Source organism: Python bivittatus, unplaced genomic scaffold (genome assembly GCF_059951505.1).
Source record: "Python bivittatus isolate LINGU-HERP-01145 unplaced genomic scaffold, Pbiv_v1 ctg000330_np1212, whole genome shotgun sequence".
Classification (NCBI taxonomy): Eukaryota; Metazoa; Chordata; class Lepidosauria; order Squamata; family Pythonidae; genus Python; species Python bivittatus.
In genome coordinates, this window is record NW_028277058.1 from 45568692 (window position 1) to 45592166 (window position 23475).

Below are 23475 nucleotides of genomic sequence, written 5' to 3' on the forward strand. Positions count from 1 at the left end.
AATTTATTAGCAGACCATTCTAGAAGACACCAGGTTAGGAGATGCTACTTATATCAGGCTAGGCTGATACTCACTTGAGCCTGAGGCTATCAGCACTGATAAGTAGCAATATTTTAGAGCATAACTCTTCTGCTGTGCAAGATTTTTTTAACTGGAGATGGAATTTTCTGCAGTGGGTATACACTATTACTTGACTTGTATATGATTCTCTAATTTTTTTTTTAAGGTGTATAACTGATGCCACATTGTCCATATTGAGAGGAGAGACAGTTCAACTTGATGTATTACAGATCAAGGTAGCAACATTTCATTGTAAATGTTATATTTTGGAAACTTGTTATTATTTCTGCACCTGTAAATTTTTCTTGTTTTGGATCAAATGCCATTCTGATTACTTGTATTTTATAGAGCTGGCTTTTCAAAAATGGCTTTTGAAAGGTCTGCAAAAGGAATACAGGGCAGAAGAATTATTAAGGCACGCTTAAAATACCAGGTATTATAATGCAAATAATACTATATATATTAAATACAGTTGTATTCACATAGATAGCACGAGGTATTTGCTTAGTTATTTAGCTAGGCAAACCTGCTTTTAATTTTTTAGTTATTGTGCAGATAACTTTGCCCACTGCCAAAGCACATAGTTGATGATTTCACTGTGAAGTCATATCTGGCTATCTCAACCATTTTTGATTCACTTGCTTTCTACAGTAAAAATAGTAGTCTTGGGAGGAGGGGGAAGAGGAGGAGGAAGAAGAAGAGGAAGAAGATCTTTTCATTTCAGCAAGGCACATCAAGCAAAGTTGCCAAATAATCTTTTTTCTTTTTACTCACAAAATGAAATGGCACCTGGCTGAAAAGATAGAGCTAAACCCATTTTGCATTCATTTATTATAATTTATCATTCTTTTCTATTGGACTTGCCAAGCCAATATATAATGGTCAGTATTTTTGTTTGTATTTTTAGCCTATAGTTGAATATTTGTTCTGCTGATGCTGGTATCACTAGATTAATGTCATGTAAAGGTTTGGCTGCCTCTGTATAAAATGTGATTTCTGTTTTTGTGTTTTCCTTTATGGATAGGGGAACAAAGAGCAGCCAGTGTTTGCTGTAAATGGCTTACGGTGGGGGTCTTACAGAGATGCAGGAGCAAAAGTCAGCAAGTAAATAAATGTTTTGCCTCTAACATGTAATTGTGTCTATCTCCTTTTCTCCTGTGTATTACTTCCACTGAGACATTGTTCCAAATTTGTTGATACCAATCTATTCTAGCCCAGTTAGCCTGCAGATTTCTCTTCTCATTGGACTCCATAAATTTCAGGCTTCTTGGCCATACTTCTGCAGCTGTGCTGATTAATTCATTGTTCTCAAGGCACTGCTTTCCTCTCTCTTGAGAGAGGGCCTGTGTCATAGCATTTTACTAAGAGCCTGCCTAATTCATAGAAAGCTATTCTACGTGGACTACATAGAAGAGATTTGAAGTTTCTACATAGTGGCCCTCTACGTATCTGTTTTGTAATCACAGAACCATCTGGCATCCATTGATTAATCATGGGTCATGTGGAGAATATCTACTTTTGAACCAGGCAGGATTGATAATGATACAAAGTCATCCATGCAGTAGAGGAGTACTGTGTCATAAGTGAGATGCTATGGGTGTCACATGAAAACTCATATAGACTTCTACATGTATGAACTAGTCTCAAATGGTTATCTCTCTCTCAGGACTGAGATGCATAGTTCATTTTTTTTTCTTCCTCCTAAGTGCTCCTTTGAAGAAATAGGTACTGCCTTTCTGGTGAGCTATCTTCTGTTTAGCCTGTGTGATAACTACGGATTTGGGGTGGATGTGCACTGGGGTACAGTAGGGTGCTTTTAGAATTGATGTAAGGGCATTGTATATTTGTGGGTGTGCTGATTATGTGTATCTTCTGAGAGACAGATTCAAGCTATTCTGTTTTTCGTTTCTGTTTTCTTTTTAGAAGAAAAAAATCTTTTTCTAAACTTCTGCTAATGTTTAAACTTTACCAAAGCTCATTGAAGTTTTAAGATTCTAAAGTAACCACATTGGTATGAATGCATCTCATATGGAGGAATGCTGTGGCCTCTGCAGTAGCAAGTCATCAGCTCAGTAGTACACTTGCTTAGTAAGAAGTAAAAGCAGGATAGAAGACCTACTTCTGTACGAGTAGTATAGAAATAGCAAGCAGCAATTAAGTGGTTCAGTGGGACCAGGCTGGGTATGAGATGTTAGGCTGCTATATTCATTTGACCTCTAGACAAGCCAAATTTTACTAGGAGACATCTGCATTAGCATGAAGCCAGAACCAGTTACACTGCTTTTTATTGGGGTCTGGTGTCCAAGTATAAGACTGTAAGAAATGATTTTAATAGAAATTGTGTTAAAAATGCTAATTGCTTTCCTCAGATCCCAGTTTTACTTTTTTGTTTTGTTTTGTTATGTTCCAGATACTGGTATCTTGGACCTCTGAAAATCCAGGCAGCCCATTTTTTTAACACATTAAAGGTAAAGGAACTCCAGTATCAATCACCCAATGTTATTGCGTTATTGGAAACTTAAGAAGAGTAATCTTTGTGTGGACTACGTCATCTAGTCTTCTGTCACACAATGGTCAGCTAGATGATAACAACTATGGATAACAAGATGTTAGTTCTTTTCCATCGCCACTCCCCAGAAGCTGGTATTTAAGACAAACTTTGTGGTTCAGGAGACAGTTACAGGTATCAATACTAGTAGCCCTCAGTAGTCTGATGCTTCATCATTAAAAGTGATAGCCATCATCATGTCTGATGGTATCAGCTTCCATAGTGTAGTTATGTGTTGTATAAAGAAGTACTTCCTTGTCCTGAATTTTCTCACATGTAGATTCAATGGATGGCTTAAGTTCTAACATTGTATGTAGACTAATGGTATAGCATATCTTTACATGCATAAAGTTCCAGAATCAGTCTCAGCATCTCTCATGAGAAGGATCTTCTGCTTCTTTTATTTGTGCATGCCATATGATTTTATTTGGATTGTTTATAGGGCACAGTTTAAGGCAGTATAATTTTTAGGTACATTGAACATATCCAAAGCTGCTACTTGAGATGGAACTGATGTGAAGTCATTTGTTATTTTGCCAAGCAGGTGGTGACAGAAACAGAGACCTTTTATAAAACAAAATCATGGAATGCAGCTTAAAAACATTGCTGCACTAGCAGTAAAATAAGCAAAGAAAAATCAGCAAAGGGATGCTGTGATGCAGTGAGACCCATTAGAAGCTACTCTGCGGTCTTCCTCTAGCGCAGTCCTCTCTTGAGGCTTTTGTTATGCTAATGATTCACCCTGAGACTTATTCAGTTGATGTAAGTGGTGCCTATAAATAGCATCTACAGGACTGTTGATAATCTGCCTCTTGTAGTCAGCCAGTCACAAACTGAGCAGAAGGGTTAATTGCTGTAGCTTTAAAATTCTCAAATATTATAGGATTGTAATGTAAAGGAGATGCCTATTTTTCTGTTAATGCCCTTCTACTTATTCCTTAACAAATAATAAACATACCAATTTTTGAAATGCTGCAGCATGAGTGATATTTCAAAGACCTAATGGAGGTCATCCTTCCCCAGTTGGTACCCACTCCTTTCACTGCTCCTCCTCATCTTGGACAATTCCTGTAATTACTAGCCATTGTTTTGGCTTGGGATGGTGAACAGGGGGCAGAAGTTGGGGAAGGATTGGTTAGATTGTGATGGATTAGGATCAATATTTAACAGTTGGGGTGAAGACTGAGGTGGGTGGAGACAAAATGTCACATATAATTGTAGGACTGGAAGTTTCTATTTTGAATTTTTTAGGGGGGAAGTTTGTAAGCCTATTCTACAACTTAGAATACAGTAATTATGTATTTCCCATCTCAAAATAGCAGACTTGTTGATTTTTAATAATACTGCCACTGAAATTTAGCAGTGCTCCAAGGACCACAAAAGTTACATTCTATGACATGTATAGAGATATGTTACTCATTTCCATCCTATTCAGCAAGGGAAGTAGACAAAATATGGGCTGGACTATGCTACCCTTACCTGAATATAAAGCTAGGTGAACAGTCCTATGGGATGGCTTCATGTTAATCTGGAGGGTAGCATGCTTACCACAGGGCTCTGTTCTAGGCCCAGTGCTGTTAACATATTTATACTTTATTTGGATGAGGGATTAGAAAACATGATTATCAAATTTGTAGATGAGACAGAGTTGGGGGGGGTACTGATAGGGCAGTAGCAAGATTCATGAGAAACTTGACAAGCTGGACTATTGAGCAAGAACCAGCAAGGTGAATTTCAACAGGGTCAAATGCAACAGGGACAAATCCAAACTTACATCAAATACAAAAAAATAAAAGATATATACTGTATATAGAAGAGAGAAACCAATGTTCTCTATTCTTCTTTGGTCAGACTACCCATAAAATATTGCATCCAGTTCTGGGCATCTCATTTTAGAAAGGACATTGGACTGGAGCATGATAAGATGATAAGGGGCCTGGAAGGAAAAAAAAAATAAGAGGAAAGCTTAGAGGCATGTTTAGCCAGAGAAGAGAAGATTGCAGGGAAATGTGATAGCTATTTTCAAGTATCAGAAGGGCTGCAGGTAAAAGATGGGGCAGACTTGTTCAGAATTGTTCCAGAAGACAGGAGAAGAAACAGTGGGATTAAATTATGAGAAAGTAGGTGTCCATTGAACATCAGGAAAATATTGTAAATGGAAAGAGCTCTTCAACAATGAAACAGTGCTGGATTCTCCATCACTGGAGGTGTTTAAGGAGAGGCAGAATGGACCTCTGTTGGGGATGCTACAGAAGTGAATCCTTGTACTGGACAAGGAGTTGGATTAGATGATCTCTAAGGTACCTTTTGACGCTTACATTCTATGATTTTATGATCAGGATCCAGTATTAAAATTGGTGAAACCTTTAAATGCTTTCATTTATTGAAGCAGGAGAGTAAATTGCTGTTAAGTTTCTGCCTGCCGCTATGTCTTACTTAGAAATTCTAAGACGGAACATTGCTGCTTTAGGCCACGTATTTAGGCTCCGTGGTTTTATCAGTGCATGGTTGATTATTAATAGGTAGCCATATCCATAGTCCATTTTACTGCTTGAATTCCTATGTAACTTTTGCTGTTTCACATCCTGCTTTCTCTGGCAGGGGACCTGATGCTGTGTTTTCCTGTTTGTCCTTGTGAAACATGATAGTTCTTATGATTGACCTATGCATTCAGCAGGAAATGACCTGAATAATTCAGTTGCTACCTAATAGTTGCAACAAGCTGGCAAGAGCAGAAGCAGAAAATGTGATGCTTAATGCTTCCCTCCCAAGATCTCATTCCCTAAATCAGAATGGACAGCACCTACTGGAATAACTGAATGGGGAAAGTAGCCTTTTTCCTATCCATGCTTTCCTATCCTCCTGTCACCTCTTTGCACCTGTTTCATGGCCACCAGTTTTTTCAATCTGTTTCTGTGTTGGCGTGCTCATACATTTTCATACTCTGTTAATACTGATGCTTTTCTTTCTTTTTGCCAAACTCCAAGGAGTGGCCTCAGAAACATCTAGCCTCTCTTACTTACTTGGGCCCAATTCCAAGGCCTCCTGAGGAGCCAGAGCAGAAGACCTCTAGACCTCCTTTATACATTAGGCTTTACAAGAGGCTTGCATATTATTGGACACCCACTCCCAAAGGTAAGCAAATATGCACAAAGTGACAGAGGTTGAAATCTCTCAGTATGGACAGAACGAAGAAACCAAAAAGAAAAAAGAAAAAAGAGAGAGAGAGAAAGAAGTATTAATAAAATGGTGCCTTGTCTAAGGTTCTACTTAATTTTCTTTTCTCCCTTTGACCTCAGAAATCCCAAAGGAGGGGACTCCAGAGGTCTGGCATGAAATTGCGCTGTCTGCCGTTGAATTCTCTGTCACTACTCAGAACAGGCATCTTGACCTGAAAGTAAGAGAACAAAAGTTCAATCACCCTTAACAATGTTTCCCCAGTTTGACCATTAGGTGTAGACTCAGTTCTAAGAAAAATGGTAAATGACAGGTTAATTCTGTAAAATAAGAGAAATGATACAGGAATAGTTTAGTTTATTGATTGATTAGTCTTATAAACATATTTTAAAAAAACAAAGTAAAATACAAGGTCTATTGCCAAGACAAAATAGATAAAAGAAAATACAATAATAAAAATAAAATAATACAATAAAAAATATGAGAGATCATATAGGAGTGCTTTTGCATAGGTTATATCCCGTTTTTCTTACTGCAAAATTTGGAGTTGTCTTTATTTGAATGTTTAGAACAGAGTTTCATTACCTGGTCCAAAATCCTCCATCCCAAGAACCTTGATCCTAAGACTATTAATGAACTTCCTTGTTGTAACGTATCTAGGTTGCTAGGGTTCGCTTGAATTCAGTTGAGGTACTCTTATCTCCAGGAAAAACCTAGGTATTGAATGACATGAATATCACTGGAAGGATTATGAAAGAGAAGGTTTGATTAAAATGCAGTTCTTGGCAGAAAGAACATTCTGCAGAACAAATTCTCTTTTTGGAAATGCCCAGGGCTCTGTCGTCAGCAAGTAGTCAATGGCAAGTTGCAACCTCTAATCCATTTCTCAAGAGAAAATATAACAGCATGGGAGAGATCTGCCTGACCCCTCCATCTTGCAGAGGAGAGGGAGAAAACTCTTGACAGCTTACTTTTCCTTTTTTTCTCAAAAAAAAAACCCCAGTCTGTTTCCAGCTGCCTGCTAGCCTGAGACTACAAGCATATTTTGAACCCGTTTTTCAGCCAAGCAATTAAGGCTTGCAGGGTTCTGTGCATAGTGTTTCCACTGTAAACTAGTTTATTGATTATTTAAAATATTTACATACTGCCTATCATGACATAGGTTTCTTATGGTGATATACAGTACAACATTGCAATACTTTTTATACAATTTTATAGAATTATTGAACTGGAACAGGCCTTATTCCAACCCCCTGCTTGGTAAAGGCTCTGCTATAGAATTTCAGACAAATAGCTACCAGCCTTTGTTTGAAGATTTCCAGTACGTGGGAATATACAACTTAGTAAGTCCACTGGCTGACAGTTCTTCCCATCAGGAACTTGTTCCTAAATCTAACTTCAATCTACTTCACTGTAATTTTAACCCACTGGTTCTAGACCTGCCCTCCAGGATGAGAAAGAACAAGCTGACACCCTCCTCTATATGACTGCTATTTGGATATCAAAGACTGCTACCATATCCCTTCTTAGTCTTCTTTTCTGCAGGCTAAACATAACAAGTTCCTCGTAGGGCAATTTCAAGTTCCCTCACCATCTGGTGACACCTTTTGGACTCCATTCCCTGTAATTGGATACAGTATTCCAAGGCAGAACGTGTGGGATAGTTAACATCCAGTGATTTGAACTCTGACTGACTGATTATATGCCATCAGATTGGTGTCAACACTTCGTGACCACTTAGATAAATGGTCTGTCTCCAAATTGGTCCTTCAGATCTTCCAACAGTGTACCAATTGTCACTGTAATTGAGTCTATCCACCTTGCTGCTGGTCATCCTCTTCTTCTCTTTCCTTCCACTTTTCCTAGCATTATAGATATCTCCAGAGAACTAGGTCTTTGCATAATGTGTCCAGAATATGATAATTTGAGTGTGGTCATTTGTGCCTCAAGTGACAACTCTGGACTGACACGTTTGATGATCCATTTTGTTTGTTATCTATAGTATTCTCAGGAGTCTTTTCCAACACTAAAATTCAAGGCATCAATACTCTTTCTATCCTACTTCTTCAAAGTCTCACTTTCGCTTCCATAAAGTGTCACAGAAAAAATCACTGCCATTCTTACCTTAGTAGATATAGACATGTCTTGGCATATTAATATCTTTTCCAAGGCTTTGATGGCTACTTTATCAAGTGCTATTCTGCAATGCATTCCTTGACTGCTAATTCCTTTACTATTGATAGTCAATCCTTAAAGGCAGAAGCTATCCACCACTTCAATATCTTCATTGTCAGTTTTAAACCTGGTTGCTGTTCCTGTTATCATTAGTTTGGTTTCCTTTATATTTATCTGAGACCCATTTTTTCACTCTGCTGTTTGACTTGATCTCCTGCTACTGGAGCTTGGAGATTTGCATTTTCAGCTATCAGAGTTGTGTCATCAGCACAGTGCAAGTGATTGATGTTTTGTTCTCCAACCTTAAAACCACATTCATCTACTTCCAATCCATCTTCCCTTTATTCTGTGTGTGTGTGTGTGTGTGTGTGTGTGTGTGTGTGTGTGTAGAATAAAAAAGGGGAGAGTATACAGTCTTATATCCTTTGCAGATCTGAAGTCATTCTGTTTTGCCATGTTCTGTCTGGACTGTGTCTTCCTGACCCGTGTATAGTTTTTGTATGAGGACAATAAGATGTTCTAGGATTCCCATTTTTCTAAGCACATTCCTCAGTTTGACATGATTGATACAATCAGAGGCCTTTCTATAATCAATGAAGCACATATTGACTTCTTTTTGGCAGTCTTTGGCTGTCTCAATTATTCAGCATCCATCAGCAATAATATCCCATGTTCCTTGGCCTTTTCTAAAGCCAGCTTGAGCATGTGGCATCACTCTGTCCATGTAGGGCTCTAATCTGTGTTAGGTGATCCCAAGCATTATTTTGTTAGCATGTGAAATTAAGGATATTGTTTAATAGTTTGCACATTCTGTTAAGTCTCCTTCTTTGATATTGGTATGTAGAATGATTTCTTCCAATCTATTGGCCACTGTGTCATTCTCCAGATTTGCTGGCAGTTTGGTTAGAACTTTACCTATTCTTCTGTTGCTTGCCATATTTCTGTAGATATTCCATCAATTACTGTAGCCTTCTGACTTGCTAACAGAAGTGCTGATCTAACTTCCTCTTCTAGTAATAGATTTTTTTTTAAAGTAGGGAATATCTTCTAAGATACCTTGAATGTTGACATTTCTACTGTACAGAATTTCAGTACACTCTTCCTTTCAGTATACTCTTTCTTTTTTGTTTGAGCTTCTCTGAATCAGTTGCCATCTGTCTAGTGGTGTCCTTAGCATACCAATTTGAGGTTGGAACCTTGTTCTGAATTCTGAGATAGTTTGGAAGACTTTCTTTGTTTTTCTCTGTTTCCATCTTCTCCATCTTCCAACGCCAGTCTTTATAGATGTTGCTGTAATACTGCTTCTTGTCTCTTCTAACAGCTGTCTGAAATTCTTTGGTAAGTTAATTTCTGAGATCTTTGTCTTCTTGGCTTTGGCTTCTCTACTCTTCTTGGCAATTCCATGGTTTGTTCAGATATCCAGTTTGCTTTCTTCTATTTTTTGATTTCTGGCAATCTCTTTTCACATTCATCCTTAACAGTTTATTAGGTTCATTCCATACTTCCTCTGGTTCCTGATCAATGAGATTCAGGACTTCAAAGTATTTTCTGATGTTATTCTTGAAAATGGTGGGTATATGCTCAAGATCATATTGTGGAAACAGGTTGGCTTTCTTCCATTTTAACTTAACTTGGAACTTGCACATGAGCAATTTGTAATCTACAATAAGTTCCTGACCACATCTTTGCTGTTATAAGTGAGCTCTTCTACCTCCTTCTACCAATACTATAGTCAATGATCTGAACTCTAGGCACCTGTTAATATATCACAAAATAGCATTTGCCTTTTTGATAGCTGCATCATACCAGTCAAGATAAGGCTTTTGGGTCAGAGAAGGAATTTCTGCTCTGTTTTGTAGCTGACTGTCTTTTAAAGGCATACATGGGTAAATGTTAGCCTACCTCCACATAGGAAGAAGCAGATATTTTCAGAGATATATCCACCTGGAATATTTGTGAGATGCTGGGATGTTAGTACTAACATCTCTCTTTTGGAAATACTTATTTTAGTGTGAAGACGACTTCATGAATATTTGTATTGAATCAGATGCAATCACTAGGGGAGACTATGTAAAAAGAGGGTGAGTATTAGAGAATCTGTCCTTATCCACCTTGTCATATTTATACATTTCATTTATTTATTTTCTCTCTCTTTGTGAATATTAGTAAGAAGCTTTTATTACAAGGAGCGTTTAAAACAAAACAAAAGGTTCTGAAGTTTACCATCGTGCCAAAATTCAGTGCAGGGATTGTTTGCTTGCTTGCTTATTTGTTAGACTTATAGCACACCTTCTCCAGAAGCTCAAGTTATCCCTCCTTTGAGGTGGGCAAAGTCAAGGAACTGACATGGCAGGGATTCCAGAAATGTTCTTAATTATTATAGTAGAATAACAGAATCTTGAAAGTCCCCTCTTAACAGTTCTTTGGTTCCTTCCTTATTCCCAAGGTCAGATCTACATTCCTTCACAGCTGGTGTATATAGCACTTCCACCTTCATTTTTATCCCTACAACAGCAACTCTGTGAGATAGATTGGGCTGACAGTGGTTGGCCAAAAGTAACCAGTGAATTTTTATAGCTGAGGGTCACTTAGAACCCTAGTCCTAATCTAACATCTAAACTATTAACATAAACTAATTATTGCAAAAGTGTGCCAAGTTATGTCAGCAGGGGAGAATTTATTGGTGGTTGATTCCAGTTCTGATTTCCATAACCTCTATAAGGATGCTGATTTTAAATTTTTGAGTACCTCCTTATTGTTGACTTGCAGACATTATACACCATATGCTGATGAATTGCTAAAAGCTAATTCCCAAGGTCAGATCTACATTCCTTCACAGTTGGTGTACGTAGCACTTGCCATGGGTTTGGGCATGAAAAGGTGAAGTTTGTGTGCATGGATCTTATACAGTGAGTGGTCCAAGCAATTAAATTAAATGACCAGTGAGAATATAGGGCCCGTAAATTGAAGGAAGTCACAACATCATTTTACTGTAGCAGGTCTTTTTTAATAGATTTGTTCACTTTCTTTGTAAGCTTTTGATACTGTTGTATAGTGTTGGTAATGTGTCATGATGAATGAGTATTGCTCTTGAGCCATCTTGTCTTGAATCTGCTTATCCTGTTAAGTCATTTAGAAAGAGTCTGTTTCATGTTCTACCATGAAGCATGTGGACAAGAAAGCATTATGGAACATACTTCCCACAGAAATGTTTGGCTCCCTTGCTCCTGGCATTTAAGACAGCACTTAAAACCTCTGGGGTTGATATTGAGTTTTTGATTTTTAATAGGTTGAGTGCCATCTTACGTATCCTATACTATGGGGGTTGGGGGTAGATCTGAGATAGAGATTACTGCTTTTATGCCTGTGTCATTGTGTACCACCCAGAGTCATGTGACTGGGGCAATATAAAAAATCTATTAATAAATAAAGAACTATTGAAAATCTGAAGGAAGTCTTGTAATCAAATTAGTAAATAAATTAATTTAAATGGTGCCAAAAAGCATTGTATTGTTGTTCCAGAGTCTGCAGTTTGTAGCAATAGTAACATGGAGCATAGCGAAAGTTGTACAGATAGATTGCAAGAGATATTTAAGTCCTACTTCTCCAACCTTTATAATGCCCATCTCACTTTCAGCACCAAGCGGTCTGAGAGTGACAGACCTTGAAATCCAACACATCTGGAAGGCAGCAGGTTGGGGAAGCCTGAACGTAAACAACTGGTGACAAAGTGCAATGTTTCCTGCCTGCTTGGAAACGTAATATCTAGTTCCTTTCGCCACCTGGTTCCATCTCCAACCTGAAATGGAACACAAAGGTCCCTTGGAAGGCAAAGAGCAGAAATGAGAGAAATATAGCCATTAACAAAGCTTAGAAATAGTGGGAGTTAATAATATCCATGCAGGCACCTTAAATATTGTATTCCTGTCTAATGATAAATAGCTGTAGATATCAGATAGCTTTGAGAGTGATGAACAGAGCCAGTTTGATGTAGCGGTTAAGGTGCTGGCCTAGAAACCAGGAGACTGTGAGCTCTAGTCCCGCCTTGGGCATGAAAGCCGGCTGGGTGACTTTGGGCCAGTCACACTCTCTTAGCCCAATCACCTCACAGGGTTGCTGTTGTGGGGAAAACAGGAGGAGGGAGGAGTATTAGGTATGTTTGCTGCCTTGAGTTGACACACATATATATGTACATATATATGGGATAAAAACATGATGATGATGATGATGATGATGATGATGATGATGATGATGATGATGATGATATGGAAGTAGGAACAGTGAGAAGTCAGTTCAGGATATCATCCAAGCTATCCTGCAAATGTAATACAATCTAGCATTTTGCAGATGGATTCAGGTACTTAAATCCTACAGTATCATAAATTTAAACAAATTCTTTGAAGACTTCATTCATAATGGGCATTATGTGAGGGCTGGAAATATAGAGCAGCAGAATGCTAGCAGCAATTCAGAAGTTGTCAACAAACTGGCCATTTCTAGCTCAGACCCAAAATATTATAGATAAAAGGAGAGGAAGGGAAAGTAAAATAAAATATTCTGTATAGATCTCTAGTGAGAAGATTACACTTAGAAATAAGCAGCAAATAGCCAGCCAGCAGAGGCCTTTGAGGAAACACCATCACTGAAAATTTGTCAGCCCATCCTAGGTCTTAAGAGAAATATGAGTTAGATCCTAATGTGGGACTCATGGAAGTGGACTTCCCTGCCTTGTCCTCCAGTTCCAAGAATGCTACCCAGAGAGTGGCTCCCAAGCCCCTTAGGTAAACTTCAGTTCACCGAACCCTTTCTGAAAGCCGCCTTCTGCAAGAACAATTTTCAAGTGTAGAATCAACAGCAAGTGGGCATGTGAGAGATTGCTGTATTGGAGCCACTCTTTGCATCTGTTCATGCAGCCTTGAAGGCCTGAGTTGCACAGCTGGTTCACCAGCTGTCTGAGCAGGTAATGAGGCCGTGAACAGGAGCTGAATGGGATGCTCACAGAAGCAATTAAGCAAAGACAGAAAGAGGTCAAGCTGGAACCAATACCAACCAAATAACATTATGAAAATGTAGCGCTTAGGTAAACATTTGCTGTAAGAAGCTATTTTAGTTCTGTATGCGTTCCTGCAATAAGATGATATCTTTGAATACAAATCATATGGAAAAGAAAATTATGGGTAAGAATAAAGTGGAAGTCAGTACTTTGCCTTGATTATCCAGAACCTTCTCATTAAAAAATATTCAGCAGTAGAGCAACAAGATATGTACAACTCTGAAATGCAAACACAACAAAGAAAACTGAAAGTTGCTTCAGAGAGACATTTTTCATACAGATAATAATACAGATATTGCTAGACATGTGTACTGTTAACGTATAAAAGCAACTGCTGGTGCCTTTAACCAGGCAAGCGTATTGGCTTCTAAATCTAGAAATTTTCAGTGATAGCATTCAGTAGCATGGTTCAGATGGTGATTTGAAGGTTTATGTAACCATGGAGAATCATCAGGACTAATTATATGCAAAACATCTACTAACCCCTAATTAGAAATGACTAACATACTTTCCTGTCATGCATACTATATATTCTTCCTAACTTTTTAAAACTAGAGCTTCCCTATTATGTTCATTTAGGATATTTGCATACATGTCATGGGGGAGGATGAAAAAAGTTTTGACCCCAGCTTTTAAAGCTATGGTTTCTTCCATAGTCTCTCATCAGTATACTTAGTCAACCCAATGTGAACACATGTAAAAATTTTAAGGGATAGATGAACCCTGCATATGAGCTGAAGTTCAGGTCATTTTCAAGGACAGAAGATTGAGGAGGACTGCTAAACCCACCCAAATGTACCAGGCTGAAACTTCAGTGTAAGGCTGCAAGCAGATACCCCAAGGCTCATGTATCAGTTGTAGCAATTCCCTGGACTAATTTATTGACTGGACAAGAATACATTACAAAGAAATCAAGAGCTGGTGTGATATTTATAGCTCAGGTGTTGTTCTTGGATCACACAGATTAAGTTCAAACTTTATAGGCATGAAGCTCCCTGAAGGCATTTTCTCTCTCAGAAATGTTGCATGAACACAATGTATGCCTCCAATCTTTGGAAGAAGGAGTAATGTAAAAATGACATACTGTATTGTAGTGTAATGTAAAAAATGGTTAACTTCACTTGGTCATAGAAGGACTGCATATATTTACCATCTGCTTCTGAAGCCTTTTCCAGCTTTCCCTTTGCTGTTGTCTTTTTTGGTCATACTTTAAAGCATAGGCATAAATATTTCTGGTGTTCCTCTTATCTTGTTTTGCACAGAAGCCAAAAGATGCAGGACCCCCACTTGTGTCCTGAAGGAAGTCAATGTCTTCAGGCTAGCAAATGCATTTTGGAGCTTCCAGAGGTGAGAGAAATCAAATCTTAAGAAAAACATAGGCATTTTTTAAATGCCTTGATGCACACTGAGCAGGTTTTATTTTCTCCCACCTTAGAAAGAATAGTGGCTTTTCTTCTTTCTGTGTAGAGACAGAATAGATAGAACTGAGTTTTGCTTAAGTGAGCTTTGGACCAGATTCTGAGGTCTCTCTGTAAAATCAGTGTGGACCGAGCCAGTCTGATTAGCCACCATTCCTATCATTGACAATAGTAACTACCTTTTTATGTATGTACATATGTGTATCATGTAATGACAGTTGACTACATCCAATTTGATCCTTTTACCATGATCTCTGTACATGTAAGAAATTCCTAAGGGTAGGAAGATCCCTAAAGAGGCAATTGTATTAGCTAAAGTCTTGTATTAGGCAATATATAGGCACAAGGATTTATACTCAGATACAATGCATTCGGAAAGTATTCAGACCCCCTTCACTTTTTTCAATTTTGTTATGTTGCAGCCTGATACTACAATTGTTCAAATTCATTTTTTTTCTCATTAATCTACACTCAGTGCCCCATTATCTAAGGGACCGCCTCTCCCCTATGACTTCAACCCGTCCCACCCGATCACACAGAGAGGGCATGCTTTGGACCCCCTCGGTGAAAGAACTTCAACTGGCGGGGTCCAGAAGGCGGGCTTTCTCTGCGGTAGCCCCCGCTCTTTGGAACATTCTGCCCCCGGAGGTGCGATTGGCCCCCTCACTCCTGGCCTTCCGTAAGGCTTTGAAGACTGGTTCTGCCGCCTGGCCTGGGGTGGGAATACCTCAAGCATGGGGATGGCTAGCCCCATAGAGGCCTTCTGTCTTCAGCCTCAGATTTTTCATCCTCTTGGACTCTCCTTCTCCTTTTTAGTAATGTTTTTAACTAATGTTTTATATATTTATATATTTTATGGCTGGTGTGGGTCTTCCGGGCTGTGTGGCCGTGTTCTTGAAGTTTTGTTTCCTAACGTTTCGCCAGCACCTGTGACCGGCATCTTCAGAGTGCAGGAGCACAGACAGGAGCAGTTCTCTCTGTGCCCAGGGTGATGTGACCCTTCTGTGGGTATTTATAGAGATCTGAGGGGGGGGAAGGGGGGATTGGGGGTGTGTGGGGGGGGTTGAGTTACTGAGTGGCTGCTTGTTTTGGTGTCAGCATCTGTGTGTATCTTCCTGGGGATTAGGCAGGTTTTTTCTTCTATTGAATTGTTAACGAGGGGCTGCTGGGGGTGATTAGCAAGTTCATTGTGTGAACTGTTCACATGTCCTGGTGGTTGGCCGTCCACTTCCAATTTACAATTCACCATGGAAAAAGAAGTGGACGGCCAACTTCCATTTCTAGACACGTTGGTCATACGCAAACCAGACCTCAAATTAGGACACAAAGTCTACAGAAAACCCACCCACACAGACCGGTACCTACACAAAAACTCCAACCACCACCCACGTCAGAAAAGAGGCATTATCAAAACCCTCATGGATCGTGCCAATCGGATCTGCGAAACCCAATTCCTAAACTCTGAACTTAACCACCTTAATTGGGTCCTACAAGCGAATGGCTACTCCAAAAATGAAATAAAAAGAGCCATCAAACCAAGAAAGCAACATGCGACTGAAGAAGAAAAACAGCCACCCACCAACAAAGTATTTCTGCCCTATATCAAAGGGGTCACAGACCGCATGGGAAAACTGATGGAAAAACACAATTTCCAAACAATCTTCAGACCCACCAGAAAAGTACAAGAAGTGCTAAAATCAGCAAAAGACAAAAGGGATCCCCTCACCGCCACAGGAGTATACCGCATACCATGCAGTTGCGGGCAAGTATACATTGGGACCACAAAACGCAGCATCCATACCAGGATAAAAGAACACGAAAGGCACTGCAGACTACAACAACCAGAAAAATCTGCAGTAGCTGAACATGCTCTCAAGCACACTGGACACAAAATCCTATTTGAAAACACAGAGATACTGGACAACACCAACAGTCACTATACCAGGCTATACCGGGAAGCCATTGAGATTCACAAACACCAGCACAGTTTCAATAAAAAAGAGGAGAGTCTAAGAATCAACAAAACCTGGCTACCAAACCTGAAAAATACAGCCTGCAAAAGGTCAACGAACTCAGCTCAACCACCAGGACATGTGAACAGTTCACACAATGAACTTGCTAATCACCCCCAGCAGCCCCTCGTTAACAATTCAATAGAAGAAAAAACCTGCCTAATCCCCAGGAAGATACACACAGATGCTGACACCAAAACAAGCAGCCACTCAGTAACTCAACCCCCCCCACACACACCCAATCCCCCCTTCCCCCCCCCCTCAGATCTCTATAAATACCCACAGAAGGGTCACATCACCCTGGGCACAGAGAGAACTGCTCCTGTCTGTGCTCCTGCACTCTGAAGATGCCGGTCACAGGTGCTGGCGAAACGTTAGGAAACAAAACTTCAAGAACACGGCCACGCAGCCCGGAAGACCCACACCAGCCATCGTATGCCGGCCGTGAAAGCCTTATACAATATATATATTTTATGTTTTTAATGTTTGTTGTGAATCGCCCAGAGTTCCCCCATTGGGGGGGAGATGGGTGGTTGAAAAATTTAATAAATAAATAAAATAAATAATGACAAAGTGAAAACAGAATTTTAGAAATGTCTGTAAATGTATGAAAAAGGAAAAACTGAAATATCACATATACTTAAGTATTCAGACCTTTTACTCAGTACTTTGTCGAAGCACCTTTGGCAGCAATTACTGCCTCGAGTTTTTTTCACTATGATGTGACAAGCTTTGCACACCTGGATTGGAGGATTTTCTGCCATTCTTATTTGCAAATCCTCTCAAGCTCAATCAGGTTGGATGGGGACCGTCGGTGGACAGCCATTTTCAGGTCTCTCCAGAGAGGTTCAGTAGGGTTCAAGTCAGGGCTCTGGCTGGGCCACTCTAGGACATTCACAGAGTTGTCCCTAAGCCATTCCTGTTTGTCTTGGCTGTGTGCTTAGGATCGTTGTCATGTTGGAAGATGAACCTTTGGCCTAGTCTGAGATCCTGAGCGCTGTGGAACAGGTTTTCATTGAGGATAACTCTGTACTTGCTCCATTCAGCTTTTCCTCAACCCTGACCAGTCTCCCAGTCCCTGCTGCTGAAAAACACCCCCACAGCATGATCCTGCCACCACCATGCTTCACTGTTGGGATGGTATTGGGCAGGTGATGGGCAGTGCCTAGTTTCCTCCAGACATAACATTTTGAATTGAGGCGAAATGGTTCAATCTTCGTTTCATCAGACCAGAGAATCTTGTTCCTCACAGTCTGAGAGTCCTTCAGGTGCTTTTTTGCAAACTCCAAGCGGGCATTCATGTGTTTTGCACTGAGGAGAGGCTTCTGTCTAGCCACTCTGCCATAAAGCCCAGATCAGTGGAGGGCTGCAGTGATGGTTGTCCTTCTGGAACTTTGTCCCATCTCCACACAGGATCTCTGGAGCTCAGTCAAAGTGACCATTGGGTTCTTGGTCACCTCTCTTACTAAGGCTCTTCTCCCCCGATTGCTCAGTTTGGCCAGGTGACCAGCTCTTGGAAGAGTCCTGATTGTGCCATACTTCTTCCATTTGAGAATTATGGAGGCCACTGTGCTCTTGGGAACCTTCAATGCAGCAGACATTTTTGGTAGCCTTCCCCAGATCTGTGCCTTGCAATAATCCTGTCTCTGAGCTCTGCAGGCAGTTCCTTTGACCTCATGGCTTTTGCTCTGATACAGTATGCATTGTCAGCTGTGAGGCCTTCTATAGAGAGGTGTGTGCCTTTCCAAATCATGTCCAATCCATTTAATTTACCACAGGTGGACTCCAACCAAGGTGTAGAAACAGCTCAGCAGCAATCAAGAGAAATGGGAGGCACGGGAGCTAAATTACAAGTGTTGTTGCAAAGGGTCTGAATACTTATGCCAATGTGATATTTCAGTTTTTCCTTTTTCATACATTTACAGACATTTCTAAAATTCTGTTTTCACTTTGTCATGATGGGGTATTGAGTGTAGATTAATGAGAAAAAAAAATGAATTTGAATGATTGTAGTATCAGGCTGCAACATAACAAAATTGAAAAAAGTGAAGGGGGCCTGAATACCTTCCAAATGCACTGTATATTGGGCATTATGATCATCCTTGCATAAAAGTTATAATTGTCTTAAAATATTATTTTCTCTCTCTTACTGGCTGGGTTCCCTATCACACCAAGTCCTGACAAAGTGTATTTGGGTTTTGGCATAGAATGTCATGTAAATCCAGCCAAATTGTGGCTTATTCAATACTCTGATTAAGAAAACAATAGTGTGAAACATGAACCTAGATACATATTGGCTGGAAAACATAAGAAAATGCTTAGTTCCATGGCAATACAATTGAGCTGTAATTGGGGACCTTATCACATGTGGGAACATGAATGTCAGATCTTCATTGTATGCCCTGGTACTGCAGAATTCTAAGGAAAACCACTGCCAAGACATAGCTTGAGGCAGCATGTCTGCTTTGTTGTCCTGTGGTGTGAAGATCTCTTGATCTCTTCATGTCTGCAGGATACAGAAGGCTCTTTGGCTATAGACAATGAGGAGTATGAAGCAATGACAGTGGAGGTGAAGCTGTTGCCCAGGAAACTCCTTTTCTTCTGTGATGCCAAAAAAAAAGTAGAACTGCTTCCAGGTGTATCGTAATCAAAGCAGTTGTGAGCCGTGCCACCACAAAAACAGTTACTTTACTTCCTGGCTATTATTCTAGAATTATTTCAAATGAACTGCAGCCAATACAGATGCCAAAGGAGATACATCTAAAAGATCTCTGAAATAAAGAGTTGAGTGGATGATTGCTTGAACTGTTCAGTGACCTGCATCTTAAGTCTACACATCTTTCCTTCAGTTATAACGAAAGCCTTTGTTTTCCAAACTCCGCAAGTCAGAAATTGAACTGTGGAAGTATTAAGTTCCTTGTTGAGAAAGAAGAACTCAGGTGGAAAGAGTCCTGCATTTTTCTTTCTGTCTGGGTAATTATTTCACAAAGGAACGGCTTCCCAAATGCCTCTGTGGCAAGTGTTTCCTAGTTAAACAATTCTGGATATCAATATCTATTTGTATTTGTGCATATGCATTTCAGCTTTTTGAACATGCTCCTACTTTTGCCTCATTTTGTTTTCCTTCCCGTATAAATAGTTAAGGTGTGGACGTCCCATCAGCTTTATGCATTTGTTCTTAGAAAAGTGATGAAAATTAAGAGACGTCTCTAAGAAAAGTATCTAAAATGTAATCACTTAAAGTAACTATGATCAATGAGCCATCAGACCAGAGCTCAGCTGTTTGACTGGCAGCCTCTCTCTGGTATTAAGCACGTTATTCTACACTTATTCTCCAAGAGGAAATGATGACGGAAAAAGGATAAAATCTGGAACTTTTCATATGCAAAAGACCCATCATTGCTGCTCCCATCAAACTTCTTTCTGACCCCTAGTATAGGAGAAAGGAGATTTCTAGAGACATACAAGCCACCTGAGTTTGGAACAACAGTCTTCTGGAGTTTCGTTTGCATTCAGAACACAATGAAGCAGTTTATTTCATGTTTTGAATGTTCTTACAGGCCACAGTTAGCCCCCCGCCCCCCAAAGCTTCCAGTCAGCCATGGAGACTCAGTGCATTAATCAATAAAATAACTGGCAATTTTCCTGTTGCTACTGGGTGGAGCAGCTAATTGAGGGGAAGGAATTATCTTCCTATTTACATGTTAGGGAAGTTTATTTTCCATTTGTAATGGCTTGCTATGAGGAGTTAGGATTGTAATGTAATGTTGCCACGTATGGTCTGTGTCTGTTGTGGTTTTTTTTTAAGACAGATTGCCCAATACAAGGTAACGCACAGCATGTGTGCATTATAATTGCTTTGCTGCTCAGTTTTCAAGTTACCAAATACTAAACATGTTGCTTTATTCATTTGTTATACAGGGCCAAATGTTAAAATTGTGTATTGTACAAGCATGAATATTAAGACCACATACACCGATAGCTAGAGAAGTGTGTTTCTGCTATTGTTGTTCATGGGCTGGGCTGAAGTGAATCCATTACTAAACATTGCTTCTTCGATGGGTTGAGAGTTCTATGGCTGGCACTCATTAAAAAATACATGCTTAACTATTGCTTTGTTTGCTGTTTTCTTTTTAATTAAATAAAAAATAATTGCCCTGTCCATGTTTTATTTTTGGGGGAGAAGACATTACATAATTGCCGGTTTGGTCTAGTGGTTATGGCTTGAAACCAGGAGACTCTGAGTTCTAGTCCCGCCTTGGGCATGAAAGCCAGCTGGGTGACTTTGGGCCAGTCACTCTCTCAGCCCAATACACCTCACAGGGTTGTTGTGGGAAAAATCGGAGGAGGAAGGAGTATTATGTATGTTCGCCCCCTTGAGTTATGTATAAAAATAATAAAGGCAGGGAAAAAAATCTAAAAAATAATGCTCGGCACGGAACGTCACCCAACCTATTTTTGTGGCCATCAATGAAAAAAGGTTGAATAAGTGGCTTATTTTGACTTCTCATTTCTTCCTATGGTACAACACAACACAGCAATGAAATCCACAAAGAAAACTCAATTTTTATGAGAACACTGGATGTTTGGAATGTTTTGATGGAATATTCCAGGTTAGGTTGTTTTGAGTTTGGGTTTCTTGCACAACCCTAGAAATCAGTATGCTGACCATAAAAAGAACCGTGAACATAATCTGCTAATGTGCAAGGGACGTGACAGTTACACTCTACCATCAGTAATTTAAAAGTCCTTAAAACACGAGGGGCCAAAAGGGAGGCCAAATATGGAGTTACAGAGTTTCGCATGACCCATCAAGCTGTTTTAAATAATCAGCCAACACAAATGATATCTGTGTTAAAAGTGAGTTTTAATACAGTAAAAAAGACCATTATAATATGTACACAAGTCCTTTTGGGGCTCTACTTTAGCAATGAAATCCACAGAGTTAGTGCTTTCTCTCTTATTGAGAGAAGCCACTGGTATAGTTTAAAGGAAAAGTGCTTAGTCACAAGTTAATGAGAAAATCCTAGCTGCCCATCGACTCATATTCACTCTTAACATGTTTTCAGAATGAAGTTTATACACTTGAGTTAATTGAAAACAGGTGGGGGAATATCACAGCTATTATGCAACAAGTTATATATGTTCTTTTCATAGAAGCAGGAAGAGATCCTCTCCCCAATACTCCAAAGATTATTTAGTTCTCTTTTTCAAGAAAAAAATTGGAAAGCCACACACTAATGCCTAAACCCTACCTTAAATTTATATAGCTAATGGTGGACATACATTGGAACTTCCTCAGCCTAAAGGCTTCATGATGAAAATCTGCCTCAGGGCTGCCTATGGGCCACAGTGGCCGGAGAGATGCCATCACTGGCGTCTTCTGTTGTTTAAGCCTTGTAGAGACTTAAGGCACCCATTTAGCTCCTTAAACCATCCCCAAGAGGGGAAAAAATCAATACAATTGAGGGGAGGGGAGGGGAGGCTGGAGCTTTTAAGGGGTGCTCCAGAAATGTCTGCAAGGCTTTAAGGCAGTGTTGTGCAAACTTGGCCACTTTAAGATGAGTGGACTTCAGCTCCCAGAATTCCCCAGCCAGCATGGCTGGCTGGGGAATTCTGGGAGTTGAAGTCCACTCATCTTAAAGTGGCCAAGTTTGCACAACACTGCCTTAAGGCATCTATTTCCCCCCTTAAAACTACCCAACCATCCTAACAAAAAAGGACCCCAAAATGGCACAAGGTGGGGTCCTAGTCCTCCCCTCTGAGTTGTTAGGAAAATGATGCTGGGAGATCCCACTGGCATTTTTCTGAGCATCCTAGCTCTACTGGGAAAAAGGCAAGCAGCTGTATTTTCTGTCCTGTGTCACCAACAGTAACTTCTGAATAGCGGTGCTGGAATTCACTCAGCACCTAGGCAGTTTCCCTTCCACTGCGCTACAACCACTTTTGAGGGAGAAGCAGCAAACTTCTTTTAAAAAGACAGAAAACACCACCACCTTATTATCGTATTAAATAGTCTCCTGTGCAATACGTAATTTGCTAGTTGTAGCCGATTCCTTTTGTCATTTCGGTCAAGGAGGTGTGTGTCTGTGTATTTGTTTCACAAAGTTAGCATGACCTTACAAGTAAATCCATCAACTATTTTTCATAGATAGCAATGAGTCACTCTATGAATATACAGATGATATTTTGGCTTGGTTCATCTTTGATTTCTGTGGATGTAAAAGGCCAAATTTTTACATTCCCTGCAAATCATATCAAGTGACATACAGCATTCCTTTAAGGATAAGTCAGTAAATTCAGCTGCTATTTTGTCAAATGATCCACATATGTATGTGAACTGCCCAGTCCTAGGAAATACACTTAAAAGAAAAATACACATATGAACTAAAGTAAAATTGGTACTTGGGAGTGGTTATGGCCCAAATGTATGTTTGTTTTTTAAAAGTGGTTCAGTGCCAAAGTATTCCTCTAGAACTTTCATTCTCTGCTATTAAATGAAGGGCTGGAAAAAATATTTAGAACATGTTCTCATAGGCAAAAGAGTGTTGCATGTTCTGTATTAAATAGGAGGTTCTACCTAATCAGTATTTATGCAGAAACTGCACCTTTAATTCTGTACAGTAGGGGGAATATCAGCAATTCATCAGCTGTACCTGTGTATAAATACCAAATTCATTCTCTAAGGGCCTATACTTACATAGGCAAAACAGAATCATCAGTGTAGAACAGGAGGCATCAAGTTGGTGTGGCAGAATTCCAGTGTTTGCAAAAATATAAAAACTTTAAATCAGAGGGAAATACCCCTCTCCACTGAGGGGTACCCAATGTACAATGGACCCAAAATAGTGAAAAGGAGGTTGCAGCTGACCCCAGACCCACCCTAAGCTTTGCCCAAGGAAGGCTTTTCAAGTTAAGAGAATTTGAACCACATTAATCATCACTAGGCAACTTGGTCTTATGAATTCTCTTCAGTCATTGTATTCAAGATGAAAGCTGTATTTCAGAGCTGTATTTGATTAGATGGAGGCC

General features: G+C 39.7%; 2 protein-coding genes across 3 annotated transcripts in view; one reads left to right on the top strand and one right to left on the bottom strand.

The window, feature by feature from the left end:
* AGK (acylglycerol kinase) overlaps positions 1-19767 on the top strand; it is a 45626-nt gene extending 25859 nt beyond the window's left edge. For both annotated transcript variants that reach the window (XM_088141150.1, XM_088141151.1), the window contains exons 9-16: positions 227-296; positions 1085-1164; positions 2471-2528; positions 5596-5743; positions 5908-6005; positions 9971-10041; positions 14276-14360; positions 18956-19767. In XM_088141150.1, the coding sequence (XP_087997276.1) occupies positions 227-296; positions 1085-1164; positions 2471-2528; positions 5596-5743; positions 5908-6005; positions 9971-10041; positions 14276-14360; positions 18956-19090 (745 nt within the window). In that variant the 3' untranslated portion in view covers positions 19091-19767. The remainder of the gene's footprint in view (positions 1-226; positions 297-1084; positions 1165-2470; positions 2529-5595; positions 5744-5907; positions 6006-9970; positions 10042-14275; positions 14361-18955) is intronic.
* The window catches only part of DENND11 (DENN domain containing 11), a 59487-nt gene that overhangs the window by 5635 nt on the left and 30377 nt on the right, over positions 1-23475 (bottom strand). The window lies entirely within an intron of this gene.